The 18418-nt window shown below is 38.4% G+C and overlaps 1 protein-coding gene across 1 annotated transcript in view; it reads left to right on the top strand.

The window, feature by feature from the left end:
• Positions 1–18288, top strand: part of CEP126 (centrosomal protein 126) — a gene marked incomplete at both ends in the record, with an annotated part of 179163 nt that extends 160875 nt beyond the window's left edge. The window contains one exon of the mRNA XM_082844103.1: positions 18145–18288. Coding sequence (XP_082700229.1) covers positions 18145–18288 — 144 coding nt within the window. The remainder of the gene's footprint in view (positions 1–18144) is intronic.
• Positions 18289–18418: the final 130 nt, after the last annotated feature.

The raw sequence follows: 18418 nt of genomic DNA, 5'->3' as shown, positions 1-18418 counted from the left end.
GGTGGGTGACTCACAAACTAGAGAACAATTATATCACAGAAGTCCAACAACTGGAGTGAAGGTTCTGAGCCCCACATCAGGCTTCCCAACCTGGGGGTCTGGCAAGGGGAGGAGGAATTCCCAGAGAATCAGACATTGAAGGCTACCGGGATTTGATTGCACAACTTTGACAGGTCTGGGGGAAACAGAGATTCCACTCTTGAAGGGCACACACAAAGTAGTGTGCACATCAGGACCTGGGGGAAGGAGCAGTGACCCCGTAGGAGAGTGGACCAGACCTACGTGCTAGTGTTGGAGGGTTTCCTAAAGAGGTGGGGCGCAGCTGTGGCCCACGGCAGGGCCAAGGACACAGGAAGCAGAAGTTCCAGGAAGTACTCCTTGGCTGGGGGGGGCCCTCACAGAGTCAGCCAATAGCCTCACCAAAGGGCCTGTAGGCTCCAGTGCTGGTTTGCCTCAGGACAAACAACCAACAGGGAAGGAACTCAGCCCCACCCATCAGCAGACAAGTGGATTAAAGTTTTACTGAGCTCTGCCCACCAGTCAACACCCAGCTCTACTCACCATCAGCCCCTCCCATCAGGAAGCTTGCACAAGCCTCTTAGATAGCCTCACCCACCAGAGGGCAGACAACAGAAGCAAGAAAAACTACAATCCTGCATCCTGTGGAATGAAAACCACATTCACAGAAACGTAGACAAGATGAAAAGGCAGAGGACTGTGTACCAGATGAAGGAACAAGATAAAACCCCAGAAAAACAACTAAATGAAGTGGACATAGGCAACCATCCAGAAAAAGAATTCAGAATGATAGTGAAGATGATCCAGACCTTGGAAAAAGAATGGAGGCAAAGATGGAGAATGTGCAAGAAATGTTTAACAAAGACCTAGAAGAATTAAAGAACAAACACCTAGAAGATTTAAAGAAAAAACAAACAGAGATGAACAATACAATAACTGAAATGAAAAATACACTAGAAGGAATCAACAGCATAATAACTGAGGCAGAAGAATGGATAAGTGACCTGGAAGACAGAATGGTGGAATTCACTGCTGTGGAACACAATAAAGAAAAAAGAATGAAAAGAAATGAAGACAGCCTAAGAGACCTCTGGGACAACATTAAATGCACCAACATTCACATTGCAGGGGTCCCAGCAGGAGAACAGAGAGAGAAAGGACCCGAGAAAGTATTTGAAGAGATTATAGTCAAAAATTTCCCTAACATGGGAAAGGAAATAGCCACCCAAGTCCAGGAAATGCAGAGAGTCCGAGGCAGGATGAACCCAAGGAGAAACACAGCAAGACACATAGTAATCAAATTGACAAAAATTAAAGACAAAGAAAAGTTATTAAAAACAAGAAGGGAAAAATGATAAATAACATACAAAGGAACTCCCATAAGGTTAACAGCTGATTTCTCAGCAGAAACTCTACAAGCCAGAAGGGAGTGGCATGATATACTTACAGTGATGAAAGGGAAGAACCGACAACCAAGATTACTCTACCAGGCAAAGGTCTCATTCAGATTTGATGGAGAAATCAAAAGCTTTACAGACAAGCAAAAGCTGAGAGAATTCAGCACCACCAAACCAGCTCTACAACAAGTGCTAAAGGAACTTCTCTAAGTGGGAAACACAAGAGAAGAAAAGGACCTACAAAAACAAACATAAAACAATTAAGAAAATGGTAATAGGAACATACATATCGATAATTACCTTAAATGTAAATGGATTAAATACTCCAACCAAAAGTCACAGGCTCTGTGACAGGATACAAAAACAAGATCCATATGTACGCTGTCTACAAGACACCTGCTTCAGACCTAGGGACACATACAGACTGAAAATGAGGGGATGGAAAAAGATATTCCATGCAAATGGAAATCAAAAGAAAGCTGGAGGAGCAATACTCATATCAGATAAAATGGACTTTAAAATAAAGACTGTTGCCAGAGACAAGGAAGCACACTACATAATGATCAAGGGATCAATCCAAAAAGAAGATAGAACAATTATAAATATATATGCACCCAACATAGGAGCACCTCAATACATAAGGCAAATGCTAACAGCTATAAGAAAGGAAATTGACAGTAACACAATAATAGTGGGGGACTTTAAAACCTCACTTACACCAACGGACGGATCATCCATCCAGAAAATTAATAAGGAAACACAAGCTTTAAATGACACATTAAACCAGATGAAATTAATTGATATCTATAGGACATTCCATCCAAAACAGCAGATTACACTTTCTTCTCAAGTACACATGGAACATTCTCCAGGATAGATCACATCTTGGGTCACAAATCAAGCCTTGGTAAATTTAAGAAAATTGAAATCATATCAAGCATATTTTCCAACCTGAACGCTATGAGATTAACAATAAGTTACAGGGAAAAAAATGTAAAAAACACAAACACATGGACACTAAACAATACGTTACTAAATAACCAAGAGATCACTGAAGAAATCAAAGAGGAAATCAAAATATACCTAGAGACAAATGACAATGAAAACACAACAATCCAAAACCTTTGGGAGGCAGCAAAAGCAGCTCTAAGAGGGAAGTTTATAACAATACAATCTTACCTCAAGAAACAAGAAAAATCTCAAATAAACAATCTAACCTTACACCTAAAGGAACCAGAGAAAGAAGAACAAACAAAACCCAAAGTTAGTAGAAGGAAAGAAATCATAAAGATCAGAGCAGAAATAAATGAAATAGAAACTAAGAAAACAATAGCAAAGATCAATAAAACTAAAAGGTGGTTCTCTGAGAAGATAAACAAGCTTCATAAAACTTTAGCCAGACTCATCAAGAAAAAGAGGGAGAAGCCTCAAATTAATAAAGTTAGAAATTAAAAAGAAGTTACAATGGACACCGCAGAAATACAAAGCATCTTAAGAGACTACTACAAGCAACTCTATGCCAATAAAATGAACAACCTGGAAGAAATGGACAAATTCTTGAAAGGCATAACCTTCCAAGACTGAACCAGGAAGAAATAGAAAATATGAACAGACCAATCACAAGTAATGAAATCGAAACTGTGATTAAAAATCTTTCAACAAACGAAAGTCCAGGACCAGATGGCTTCACAGGTGAATTCTATCAAACAGTTAGTGAAGAGCTAACACCTATTCTCAAACTCTTCCAAAAAACTGCAGAAGAAGGAACACTCCCAAACTCATTCTATGAGGACACCATCACCCTGATACCAAAACCAGACAAAGATACTACAAAAAAAAAAAATTACAGACCAATATCACTGATGAATATAGATTAAAAAATCCTCAACTAAACACTAGCAAACAGAATCCAACAACACATTAAAAGGATTATACACCATGATCACATGGGATTTATCCCAGGGATGCAAGGATTCTTCAATATACACAAATCAATCAGTGTGATACACCATATTAACAAACTGAAGGATAAAAACGATATGGTCATCTCTATAGATGCAGAAAAAGCTTTTGACAAAATTCAACACCCACTTATGATAAAACCTCTCCAGAAAGTTAGCATACAGGGATCCTACCTCAACGTAATAAAGGCCATATATGACAAACCCACAGCAAACATCATTCTCAATGGTGAAAAAACTGCAAGCATTTCATCTAAGATCAGGAAGAAAGCAAGGATGTCCACTCTCGCCACTATTATTCAACATAGTTTTGGAAGTCCTAGCCATGGCAGTCAGAGAAGAAAAAGAAATAAAAGTATACAAGTTTGAAAAGAAGAAGTGAAACTTTCACTGTTCACAGATGACATGATACTATACATAGAAAATCCTAAAGATGCCACCAGAAATGTACCAGAGCTAATCAATGAATTTGGTAAAGTTGTAGGATACAAAATTAATGCATAGAAATCTCTTGAATTCCTATACACCAACAATGAAAGATTAGAAAGAGAAATTAAGGAAACAATCCCATTCACCATTGCAACAAAAAGAATAAAATACCTAGGAATAAACCTACCTAAGGACGTAAAAGATCTGTACTCAGAAAACTATAAGAAACTGATGAAAGAAATCATAAATGACACAGAGATGGAGAGATATACCATGTTCTTGGGCTGGAAGACTCAATATTGTGAAAATGCCTTTTCTACCCAAAGCAATCTACAGATTCAATGCAATTCCTATCAAATTACCAGTGGTATTTTTACAGAACTCAAACAAAAAAATCTTAAAATTTGTATGGAGACACAGAAGATCCTGAATAACCAAAGCAACCTTGAGAGGGGAAAAAAAAACAGGGCTGGATGAATCAGACTCCCTGACTTCAGACTATACTACAAAGCTACAGTAATCAAGACAATATGGTATTGGCACAAAAACAGAAATATAGATCAATGGAACAGGACAGAAAGCCCAGAGATAAACCCATGCACCTTTGGTCAACTAATCTTTGACAAAGGAGGCAAGGATATACAATGGAGAAAAAACAGTGTCTTCAATAAGTGCTGCTGGGACAACTGGACAACTACATGTAAAAGAATGAAATAGAACACTTCCTAACACCATACACAAAAATAAACTCAAAATGGATTAGAGACCTAAATGTAAGACCAGACATTATAAAACTCTTAGAGGAAAACATAGGAAGAACACTCTTTGACATAAATCACAGCACGATCTTTTTCGACCCACCTCCCAGAGTAATGGAAATAAAAACAAAAATAAACAACTGGGACCTAATGAAACTTAAAAGATTTTGCACAGCAAAGGAAACTGTAAACAAGACGAAAGGACAACCTTCAGAATAGGAGAAAATATATGCAAATGAATCAACGGACAAAGGATTAATCTCCAAAATATATAAACAGCTCACACAGCTCAATATTAAAAAAACAAAAAACCCAATCCAAAAATGGGCAGAAGACCTAAATAGACATTTCTCCAAAGAAGACATACAGATGGCCAAGAAGTACATGAAAAGCTGCTCAACATCACTAATTATTAGAGAAATGCAACTCAAAACTACAATGAGGTATCACCTCACACCAGTTAGAATGGACATCATCAGAAAATCTACAAACAACAAATGCTGGAGAAGGTGTGGAGAAAAAGGAACCCTCTTGCACTTTTGGTGGGAATGTAAATTGATACAGCCACTATGGAGAACATTATGGAGGTTCCTTAAAAAACTAAAAATAGACTTATCATATGACTCAGCAATCCCACTACTGGGCATATACCCAGAGAAAACCATAATTCAAAAAGAGACATGCACCCCAGTGTTCATTGCAGCACTATTTACAATAGCCAGGTCATGGAAGCAACCTAAATGCCCATCAACAGATGAATGGATAAAGAAGATGTGGTACATATATACAATGGAATATTACACAGCCATAAAAAGGAATGAAATTGGGTCATTTGTAGAGATGTGAATGGACCTAAAGACTGTCATACAGCGTGAAGTAAGTCAGAAGGAGAAAAACAAATATCGTATATTAACGCATATATGTGGAACCTAGAAAATGGTACAGATGAACTGGTTGGCAGGGCAGAAATTGAGACACAGTTGTAGAGAACAAAGTTATGGACACCAAGGGGGTAAGGGGGGTGGGATGAATTGGCAGATTGGGATTGACATATATACATTAATATGTATAAAATAGATAACTAATAAGAACGTGCTGTATAAAAAAATAAATAAAATTAAATGTAAAAAAAAAAAGAAAAGACTGCCCCCAGGTAATTCCTGTGGTATCATGTTTTTAAGGAAAACCCCAAGATTGTGTAAATATTTATATATTTTATAGGAACTTTATGACTTCATTACATGTATGTATTTATTCCACCTGGGAATTGTTATATAACGTGAGGTAGAGATTTCTTTTCTTCCCCTTATGTTTAGCCATTTGCCTCAATGCAGTTCTGATCATGTTAGCCCCTTAATTAGATACTGTCAAAACTCTCCATACCCTCCTACTCTCACCTCCAGAATAATGTTCAGATTTCCTGTCCTGACATCCAAAGCACTCAATGGCCTGGCCCTGTTTTCTTTCCTACCCTGTTTCATGGATTCTGTGATTTTCTTACTGCTTTTTGAACTGTACAGAGACGAGACCCAGTGGGTGTGTAAAGCCCTCTGAGAAACATTTTGGCTTAGAATAAGGAAGTCAAAACAGACAAAGACAGTATCACTCACTCCCACTTCAAGTACAGAAACTCCCCTTTCACCAGATTTACATGATGATGCTTCCAGACAAGAATTTTATTGAAGATATTTAATTGCTTAAAGGAAAAATAAAAAACCAAAAAACCCACTCTCTAAACCAACTGATCCTCCTGTGTGAGCCTCACAATATCTGCTTCTTATAGATCAAAATCCCCAGGAAACAGACTTTGAGGCAGAGATCTGTGCACAAGAGTTTTATCGAGGAGTGATCTCCTGTAAAGGAGTGAAGGAAGTAGGATGAAATAGAAAGAGATGTTAGAACTCTGAAACAGTTACAATAGAGATTCCAGACAAAGCTAGGAGGACCTCTGAAGCTTGAATGAGATGTCCCAAATTGAGGTAAGGGGCAGTGTTGTCCAGCCGTTGGATTGTGGCTGCCCTGAGGAAGTAAACTTGGGTGAAGAACTCTCTTGGGTTGTGGGCCTTTCCTGGAGAAAGACTCAGATATTAGCCACCCACAGACCACAATTCCACCAGTTGGGGGAATGAGTGCCTCAGTTCTGCAAGGGTTTCTGGGCGGTATACACGTCTACACCATTTCCATGCACTGGCTCAGGCTATTTTGTCAAGGGTGACATTTCTAACCACCTCCAAATCCTACCTATCCATTAAGCCTGGCTCTATAGCCTCCATTGAACATTCCCTGATTCTTGTCATTGTTAATAATATTTTTCTCCTCTAAGTTTCAAGCACTTTATCTATATTCCTCTTCTGGCACTATAGCATTTATCTTAGTCTACCTTCCATTAGAGCCAATTTTTACTTCAATTAATTAAGAACTTTCAACGATCCAGGCAATAAACTAGGACCTGGGGATATAACGTGAATAAAACAGATATGATTCTCTCCATACTTTAAACAAATAATTAGAAGTTTTAAAGTTCACAGTAGTAAAAGAGCATGTAGCACAAAACAATTCAAACAAGGGTGTCAGGGAATGACTCTCTAAAGAAGTGATGTTAAACACAGGGCAAAAGCATAAGGAGAGAGTAGTTTAGTGAAAGAAGGTGATGGGGATAAGAAGTGGGTTGTATTCAAGTAAGAGAGAGTCGCAAATGCTAACACTGACATTTATTCAACAAATATATATATATATCTTCCTGTGTGCCAGACATCATTTTAGGTGCTGGAGTTCCATCACTAAACAAAACAGAAGAAAATTCCTTCCTCTCATGGACTTTGCATTCTAAGAAATGAAATAATCCAATATAGCTAGAGTTCAGAGAACAAAGGAGAAAGTGGTACGAGAGGTGCAAGATCTGACTGTATTGGTAGGTAGAGACAGACTACTAGAAGGCTGATAAGAATTTGAAAATATTTATACCATAGGATATGGTCAGATTTTTTAAAAAACAATAACTCTAGCTGCTATGTACATGTCCTGTCTCTCCTACTATACTGAAAGCTTTTAGAAGACTGCTCTCTAAGAAGCACATAAAGCCCCTTTGTAAATAATGGGCACCTAATAAACAATAACAATAACTAACACTTGAGTGCTTTCTGTGTGCACGAGACTGGTCTAAGCACATACCATGTGTTAAATCATTAATCCTCACAATCCACCATCTCAGCTGACTGGCTGAATGAGAGGAGGTATGCTTATTCCTTTGCAACACTGGAACATGGATACACCTGAAAATCTACAGATATGTGCAAGGTAAGGGGAGAAGGAAGTGACAGAGGAGAAAAAAAGTCAAAATGCCACATGCACAGCTCCATACGCCTTAGCATCTTATTCAAACCAAATCATTTTAAAACATTCACAGTGAACTACAAAGATAAGAATACGTGGACAAGAAAACAGCATGATCTTACGGCCAAGAAAGACTGGTGTACACACTGGCACATCTCTAGGACCCTCATCGTATCCTGTGTATTAATAACTGTTTAAATGCGTGTCTAAAGAACATGATAAACTGGTTTAACAAAATTATTGTGCTTTCTGAGGAGGCGTTTTTTACAAATCATGATAATCTCTTAAAGCATCAACAGTAGCCCATCCCTCTTGTAAAAAAGTTTAATTTTTTTTTTTAAAATCTCCTGGGGAGATTTAAATTTGTCAATTAATTTAAATTTGTCTCCTGGGGTCTGCAAAGAGACCTGCCCTGACTGGGAGACATGCCCTGATTGGGAGACCCCTACCCACCCACCCCCATCCCTGGAGTTCCCTGACATTGCAACACACAAAATGAAAGCATCTCCTGTAGCCTTGGAAGAGGGGATGCACCTGCCTGCCTGAAAAGCTAGATAAATATTACCCTTACGAAGAGGCACCCAGGAACAGAGCCTCACAAGTATGTTCCTATTTCCAAATAGGAAACAACACAACGAGCCAGGATATCTCAGAAGATGAGGAAAGGCAATTCAGGTGGGAGGATACAGTTGTGTGGTGAAGGGTGGTCACGTTTAATAGGTTTACAGGAGGATCTTTGACCAGAATTCCATTCACATACAAAACAAATGTGAAACAGTTCAGCGGTCCTTTCCTTCAAGCAATCCCGAGTTCTTGGATTAAGTGTAGGTTTATCTATGTAGGTTTATCTGTAGATTTACCCGTAAAGAATGTATAAATAATAATCAAGAGCCACACCCTCCCCGATTGGAGCTTTATTTCTGTGTGCCAATTTCCCGAAGATTGGATCTCCTGCTTGACTTCTTTAGCGTTTTTCTCCATTGCAGGCAAGAGTTTCAGCCCCTCGCTGGCCCTTGTCCCTCTCGCAGTGCTGCAGGCATGGCGGACTGATCTGAGTAGGAAATCAAGACACCTTAACTTTATAACATTTCATAAATTTTGTTTAAACAAGTGCAAACCAAAACCAGGATTTTGCAATAAAAAGTATTTTTTATAGAAACCAAACAAGACTAACAGCCATTAGAAAGACAGAGGAACTGCTTTTTTTTGACAGCCCTGAAAAGCTTTAATGTCAAAGACAGGAGCCCTGTCACAGAACAGAGAGACAAGTTCTACCCCCTACTTGTTTATATCTTCCTGAGGCCCTAACTCCACCCTAGCCCACCCCACTCCAAGAGGTCTTACAGAAACAGAAGGCGTCAGGTTTAACCCTTTCCTTTACCACAGGGCCTTTTAACTGCCCGGAGACATATGACTTGATGAACTACAGGCTTCAGCTGTGCTAAACGTAGTCAAAATCAATACATAAGCAACTAACGATAACGTTCTGTTAGCACATACAGGCACAGTGTTAAGCGTATATATTATTGCAGCAATCCAGACGAGGAAACTGAGGCTTAGCACCTGGCAGAATAAAGAGCAGATTGCTTGATCTAAAAAATCTATGCTTGGGCTTCCCTGGTGGCACAGTGGTTGAGAATCTGCCTGCTAATGCAGGGGACACGGGTTTGAGCCCTGGTCTGGGAGGATCCCACATGCCGTGGAGCGACTAGGCCCGTGAGCCACAACTACTTAGCGTGCGCGTCTGGAGCCTGTGCTCCGCAACAAGAGAGGCTGCGATAGTGAGAGGCCCGCGCACCGTGATGAAGAGTGGCCCCCGCTTGCCACAACTAGAGAAAGCCCTCGCACAGAAACGAAGACCCAACAAAGCAAAAATAAATAAAAATAAATTAACAGGGCTTCCCTGGTGGCGCAGTGGTTGAGAGTCCGCCTGCCGATGCAGGGGACACGGGTTCGTGCCCCGGTCTGGGAAGATCCCACATGCTGCGGAGTGGCTGGGTCCGTGAGCCATGGCCGCTGAGCCTGCGCGTCCGGAGTCTGTGCTCCGCAACGGGAGAGGCCGCAACAGTGAGAGGCCCACATACCGCAAAAAAATAAATAAATAAAAATTAAAATAAATTAACAAACTAAAAAAAAAAAAAACCTCGCTGTGAGCACTCTTAAAAAAAAAAAATCTATGCTTTACCCACAGTACTACACTACCTATAAATTAAATTTATAAAATGTTATCTTTAAATAGACTTCTTAATCCTTAAGTACTCAAAATTGTTTTAAATTAAATAAATATAGCCGGGCAGCAAGTCTGCCTGTGGCTAAATTTAATGCTTAGGACAAAAATACAACTCAAATTATTTGCCTTTTTCATATATAATATGATATAGCTCAGAAAAATCAGAATCATTGATTCATTTACTCAACAGATTTTTTGGAATTTCCTTCTGTGCGCCAGTGACCAAGAACACGTGTTGAACAGTCTCTGACCTCTTGAATTTTACTGGCTAGTGAGGGAGACAAACATTAACTACGGAAGCACACAAATATTTAAATAACTACATTGTTATAAGCGTTGTGAGGGACAAGTATGTGTTATGAGAGGATAACCAGGAAAACCAGTATTAACTGGGCTGTCAGAAAGGTCCCTCTGGGGAAGCAATTAATAATTTGAAATGTGAAGGATGCATAGAAAGTAGTTCGGCTAAAGTAAAAGGAAGGAAGGTGTTCCAGGCAAAGGATATACTTTTACCAAGGCCCTGAGCAAGAAAAGAGCTTGGCTCTTTCCAGACTAGGGATCCCTGAGTAGGGATCCCAGGATGAAGGTAGGAAATGAGGCTGAAAATGAAGAATATAGACCATCAGGAGTTGGATTTTACCCTAAGTGCAACAGAAACCCATTAAAGGATTCTCAACAGGATAGTTTTAGAATCTGATTTATTATTTTTAAAAGCTCAAATCTGGCTGCTGTGTACAAAATGGATGTCAGGAGGGCAAAAGTGAAAGAGGGAGATGAGGTAGGAAGTCTTGCTTACAGTCTTCCAAGCAAAAAGATTGGGGCTTCCCTGGTGGCGCAGTGGTTGAGAGTCCTCCTGCCGATGCAGGGGACACAGGTTCGTGACCCGGTCCGGGAGGATCCCACATGCCGCAGAGCAGCTGGGCCCGTGAGCCATGGCCGCTGGGCCTGCGCGTCCGGAGCCTGTGCTCCGCAACAGGAGAGGCCACAACAGTGAGAGGCCCGCGTACCGCAAGAAAAGAAAAAAAAAAAAAAAAGATTGGTGGTGGCTTGGACTAAAGTGTCAACACTGGAACCTGAAGAGTTGTAAACAGTTTGTAGTATATACATTTAGAAGATTATAAGATTTAATGATGAGTTTTATATGGGAGAGGATAAGGGAGGAGTGAGATAAGGTAGGGTCAAAGATAAGTCCCAGGTTTCTGAATTGAGCAATTGGGTAGATGGAAGTATAGAATAACTTGAAAATAAGAGTAAAAGGGGGTAGGGCTGGTAGATGGGTATCATCTAGACCAGCGTCTCTAATTTAAGGTATATATGAATCACCTGCAGAATCTGATTCAGTAGGTCTGGGGTGGGGTCAGAGATACTGCATTTCTACAAGCTCTCAAATGATGTCAATACTGTTTGTCCATCGACCACACTTCGAGTAGCAAGGCTCTACTCTACCAACCCAACATAGGGTTATAAAATTTTTATTTAATTATGATGATTTCCTAAGGAAAGGAGATTTTAATTACAAAAAAGAGCATAATTTAAAAATAAAGTTCTTTAATACGAAGTGATTTAATTTTATGAAAAAGTACACCACCCTTAGTTTGTCCATTTGGCCACAGATGAAATGAAATTTTTATTATGAACTGACTTTGAATAGCCACTGATCTAAACAAAATAACTTATTGATGAACAACATTTTTCAAATTTCAACTACTTGTGATCACAGCTACTATTTCAATCCTCCATAAAGTAAAAATCCTATTCTTATCTATCAGGAACACACAACCACTAGAATCAGCTTAATATTGTTCTTGGCTTCTAACTGTGTTCAGTAAATCTTTTTCAAATCATTAGAATCATAGAAAATTTATACGAAGTAGAACCACAGAAAGAAAATAAGTGCTATTTTGACACACTGATATAAGTCAATATTAGAATTAGCTCCCTCCTCACTTTATTGAATGTTTTTAATCAGACTTACTTTAGGTAAAATATATGTGTATTGTAAATTATCAGATAAAAGCTGGTAGTTTGGCAACTTTAAACAGTGACTAGAGAGCAATTAAATGGTCAATAAGATTAGATTGAATTTTAGAAGGATGAGAGGAAGCAAGTAGAGTTTAAATACATGAAACAGCAAGATGACAAGTATTGTTCAATAATTTCCAAATAATTTGTAAGGGCTTTGAAGGCAGAATCGATATTTTATACATTTTGGAATTCCCACAGTGCCTAGCGACATGCAGGGTGCTAACTAGCCAAATGAAAGGAATGTAAAACCTGAAAGAATAGTAACAGTTAATGACCAAATATTAGAACAACGGTAATGTATCACTTGGTAAACTTTTACAGTTAAATGAAGCGAATGGGAGCCAGTAGTAATAATTAACACCTTCATCTTGTAGCAACAACTTACAATCCAATGAGGCAAAGTCCATATTTTAAGGATGTAAAATTGAGATTCATAGCAATTAGGTGATGAAAAACTAGAAGAAGCTAAAGGAGAGAAAACAATAATTTCTAACCCAGCGAGTCTCTAGGAGAGAGCCATAAATTAAAATATGTCAAGTCAAACCTTATTTCCTGTATACACAAACTATATATTGAGATTCTGTTCCTAGAAGCCCACATGAAAATAGCCATTAATATTAAGAACTACCATACATTAGAATTTTAAGTGTCAATCATTGTGATAAGCACTTCACACAACTTAACGAATTTAATTTTTATGATAACCCTATAAAGTAAAAAAAAAAAATTATGTTCTATTTACAGATGAGGAAACCTAGACACTAGAGCTAGAGTTGGATTTCTGATCTGACTTCACTGTCCATGCTGTTAAACATAGCTGTACTGAGACAGGCTGGGGACCTGGGGCCTGGGACCGTTTGCTGCAGTGCTTTCATGTGGACATGCATCTCCTAGAGCAATAGAATATAAAGAAACTGTAACTGCCCTGTTGTGACAAATTATGAACAGCAAGATACAAAGAGGCCAAAAACCACATGCCACTTCTGAGGTGCAGGGAGCAATAGCACGGTACTGCACATCATCCCTGCACACAGCACCACCAAGGGGGTATGCAGACCATCTAAGCCACCCTTCCAGCCCAATCCACCAATCGACCCCCACCCTCACCCCTTTTAAGGGATCAGCTAGCAGCCCCTCAGGGGGTGAGCAAGGGAACCTGTTACTTGTTTTTGCTCCCTCGTTGCTGCAGCACGAATCCCAGTAAAGCCTTGTCTGAATTCCTCATCTGGCCTCTTACCAATTTCTTTTGATTAAAGAGTCCAAGGGGACTTCCCTGGTGGTGCAGTGTTTAAGAATCTGCCTGCCAATGCAAGGGGCACGGGTTCAAGCCCTAGTCCAGGAAGATCCCACGTGCCGCGGAGCAACTAAGCCCACGCACCACAACTACTGAAGCCCACATGTGCCCTAGAGCCTGTGCTCCGCAACAAGAGAAGCCACCGCAATGAGGAGCCCGCACACCGCAAGGAAGAGTAGCTCCCGCTCGCCGCAACTAGAGGAAGTCCGCGCGCAGCAGCAAAGACCCAACACAGCCAAAAATAAATAAATAAATTTTTTAATAAAAGAGTCCAAGGACCCTGATCAATAACAATACTGTACTGTGAAAATACTGAAACTGACCATAAAAATAAAGATTAAAAACAACATAAACATGCATAAAATTAAACACAATATGAGAACTGTTTTGTAAATGTGGGAGGGCTTTTTTCCACATATACTTGTCTGGCCAAGACTCCTTAAAGTGTGAGTCAATGAAAGTTAGACTGAAAACATCTTTTTTCTGGAAAATCTCCCTATGGAAAATGTTCTTCTTTGCTCCAAGAAGTTGAAAAATCATAGTTCTGAGATTATGGGTATTTTTATTCTTTTTGCTTACTTGTTTCTTTCCTGTGTTAAACATGTGTTACTTATGCAATTTTTTTAAAAAAAGAAATACTTAAAGATAATTGGGAGATAAAAATAAAAAACTATTTTTAGGACTGAATTAATAAAGGTTGTATAGAACATATGCCAATCATGCATATTTAAGTGACAACAACTAGAAAACTATCAATTTCCAAGTAAATATTGAACTTAAGACTATATAGTCAAAGTATAATCACTGATTATAGGGTTGAAAAAAAGAGGATGAATTTCATCAACAACACAATAAAAATGATTACTTTTGAGTAATGCAAAACATAAGCAAAAAATTCCTAATTTAAATTAGCATCCTAAGTCCAAAATAAGTATAATTATATCTTTATTTTTAATGGGGGATTTTTTTTTTAATTAAAGGAACACTATAGAGGTTCCTTTAAAAACTAAAAATAGAATTAACATATGACCCAACATCCCACTACTGGGCATATACCCAGAGAAAACCATAATTCAAAATGACACATGCACCCAATGTTCATTGTAGTAATATTTACAATAGCCAGGTCATGGAAGCAACCTAAATGCCCATCGACAGATGAATGGATAAAGAAGATGTTGTACATATATACAATGGAATATTACTCAGCCATAAAAAGGAACAAAACTGGGTCATTTGTAGAGATGTGGATGGACCTAGAGACTGTCATACAGAGTGAAGTAAGTCAGAAAGAGAAAAACAAATATCGTATATTAATGCATATATGTGGAACCTAGAAAAATGGTACAGATGAACCAGTTTGCAAGGCAGAAATTGAGACACAGATGTAGAAAACATACATATGGACACCAAGGGGGGAAAGCGGTGGGGGGTGGGGTTGGTGGTATGATGAATTGGGCGATTGGGATTGACATGTATACACTGATGTGTATAAAATGTATGACTAATAAGAAAAAAAACCCCACAAATATCACATATAGCAAATCTCATGACATTGTACACTTTAAATATGTGCAGTTTATTGTATGTTGTTTATACCACAATAAAGCCAGAAAAACCTAGAAAAAAATTAACTAAACAAATACTATGTGCTTAGGTCATGTGGAAAATGTTTTTATAAAATGTCAAGCAAATTCCCCCATGTTGAACAGTATGTAATCTATTTGGAAAGATGTTCACAAAAAATCAGAAAAATAAAAGTACAGTATAGTATATGACCAAATATTTGATTGTCTAGCAAAAACTAAATGTATACAAAGTCAGACAGAAGTATTGGAATAAATTTCTTCATGAGATGGGATTTAAGATAAATTGTAAAGAAAGTGTGGGAAAGTTTTTCTCAATGAATAGTGTAGAAAACCTGCATCGAATTCATCTAAAGAGCATATTAAAAATACAAGTTCCTAGGCACCATCCAAGACCTGTGGAATCTCAATCTCTGGTCTCTGAAATCTCTCAATCTCAATCTCTGAAATCAAGGAATCTGCATTCTAATACTTCCCTCAGAAAATCCTTCCAAGATGAGCTGATGTTTACAAGACCTTTCTTTCAATAGTCTCATTTACTGGCTGATATGCAAAGTGAAGATTGAATGACTTTTGGTGGTCATGCAAGGAAGTCTGAAGGGTCAAACATGGCTACACTTCCAAAGAAAATTTGCTGCGTTTGGGTGCTACGTGTAGGATGCTGAGTTGCTCTACAAAGGCCTCTAAAGCACAGAGTGAGATCTTCCATAATGTCATGGTGCTTAGAAAACAAAGTCCTACTGGAAGGATGGGGCCTGCCTCAAACACACATTCAGTCTCCCCATTAAGACATTTGCTAGATTTCAATGCTGTAGGATGTGGGAAGCTAAAGAGCAAGCTCAATACCTCTGAAAGGAAAACCTGAATTTTCTCATCTTTGGGGCCCAAGAAGATAGAGATCTGTTAGATTTTCAGTCAGGCCTGCTCAAGTTATAGGAGAAAAGAGATGGACTGCGGTTCAGTCCTACTAAAACTAAAACTCAGCCTTGACCCATTGAATCCCTGATTGTACTAAACTTGTCGGCTATTCACCTTCAAATAGTGAATACTTTCCAGTGGAAGATAATGTTTTCTGAATCTCTTACACTTTTCAAACACACAATGTTGTACCTAAAACAAAAAGTTGTTAAATGTGTGAGAAGACAGAGAAACATGATTTATAATCAAGAAATAAACAGGGAAAAGAAGCAGATCCAAAAATAATTCTCCTATTGAAGAACTCAAAGATTTAAAAATAACTTTAACCTGTTAAATAAAGAAAAATGTACACTAAATGAATGAAAAAATGGAGATTTAAATAGAATATATTAAACAAGATTAAGATGGACATTCAAGAACTAAAAAATAAAATATCTGAAATTAAGAGTTAAGCAGAAAAGATTAGTGAATTCAAAGTCAGGTCAATAAAGAATGGAAAAGATGAAGCACAAGAAGAAACAAAGAATTGAAAAAGATATAACAGAGAAATATGGGAAATAGTTAAAAGTTCTAATATACATGTAATTGGAGTCCAAGAAAAAGAGAAGAGTGAGAACAAAGTGGAAGAACTATTTGAAGAGATAATAGCTGAGTTTTTAAAAACTGGTTAAAAGGCATCAGTGAAAGAATTCAAGAAGCTCAGCAAATCCCAAACAGGATGAAAACAGAAGACACACACAAAAGGACACATACACAAGAATACATACACACACACACGACAGATGGAAGAGGATTGCCAAACTACTGAAACCAAAGGCAAAGAAAACAATTTTAAGCAGGAAGAGGAAAAAAAGACATATGACTTTGAACAGAGCAACACTAAAACTAATGTTTGACCTTTCAACAAAAATTTGGAATCCAGAAGACAACAGAATACATTTTTAAAGTGCTGGAAAAAAAGTTGTCAACTTACAATTCTGTACAGTCTGTTGTAAGATATCATTTAAAAATGACGAAAAGGACATTTTCAGAGAACAAACTCTGAGAAACTTACTCATCAGGAGACCTGAATTATAGGAAATACCAACAGAAGATGTTCAAACTCAATGAAAATAATCCCAGATTATAAATTCAGAACTGCTGGAAGGAATAAGAAAAATGTAAAGGGTAAATATACTAGCAAATATGAAATATTACTGGCTGTTTAAAATAACAGTAACAAAATAATGTATTTTGGACCTATGTAGAAGTAAAATATTGACCAAAAAAACCCGAAAGGTGAAAAATGAATAAATAGATTTTACCTGTTGTAAGGTTCTTGTTTGAAACATAGTGTAAGTGATGGGTTAAGGTGCTATGTAATAAATCAAGGAGTCATATTTTATCTTGAGTAACCAATAAAAATTATACTAAAATGTATAACTAAAAAGCTAAAAAGGAGAAAAATGGAATAATAAAAATACTCTATTATTCCTTTCTTGCCTACTTTTGGATTAAAGGAAAAAAGAACAGAATTAGAAAACAACAAACAAGATGGTAAGCTTAAACCCAACCATGTCCATAACATAAAAGGACTAAATCTACTTAGAAGACCAAGGCTTGATGAAAAACTAAAATCAACAACGAAAACGAATATTCTGTGTGTTTGCGTTTCCCTCCCTCTTTCTCCTACTGCTGTTGGCTGAATATGGAATAATCAAGATCAGTTTTTGGAGGACTAGGGGAAAAGGAAAGGGAGTTAGCAAGGAGGTGGAAAAGAACGACATCCCTCTCTCCCCCTTCTGAAGCTCAGATACACAGCTATTAGACAAAACAAAACGACAACAAAACTATAGATACGAAAGGTCATTTTCAATAGGAAATAAGAAATATGTGTTTCTATTAAACAGCACGTTGTACTGTAGTGTATATGGAAAATTACTTTAGCCTTCAGATGTAACTTTTGGAGAAAAAAAAAAAAGCCGGATGGTAAAAGAACAGTTTCCCAAGTAGTCATGATAGTTAAACCTAATTAATTAACCTAAGTAATTCAGAATAACTTTTTATTCAGAAATGTTTGAGTCACTAAACTTAGATAGCTATAAATCTAAGATTACACCGTTTGAGACTAAGAAATTAACCCACGCGGCGTAATTATTATCGAGTTAATTTCAACAAGTATGTACTGGCAATTTTTCTCCGCCCCCGACCCCTAGTTTCCAGCACCGCTAACATGGCGTGAAGGAGCGAAAGTGACGGTAATTGAGGCAGAAGCTGCGGTAGCGGCGCCCCGAAACCCCAAGGGGGATTCTTCCTCCGCTAGCTGCAGCCGGGCCGGGAGGCGAATCTCCTCGGCCTAGGTAGACCCGTGGCCCCGCCCCACTCTGCCCCCGCCCCCGAAGCGTCGGGCCCACCCGACGGCCGCCGCGTTGCTATGGAAACCACCCCCGCGTTGCTATGGAAACGACCGTCGCTCCGCGCAGCCAATAC

The sequence above is a fragment of the Leucopleurus acutus genome (assembly GCF_964270905.1).
Source record: "Leucopleurus acutus genome assembly, chromosome: 8".
Taxonomy (NCBI): Eukaryota; Metazoa; Chordata; class Mammalia; order Artiodactyla; family Delphinidae; genus Leucopleurus; species Leucopleurus acutus.
The sequence above is the reverse complement of the archived record's forward strand: the minus strand, read 5'-3'. Positions and strand labels throughout refer to the sequence as shown.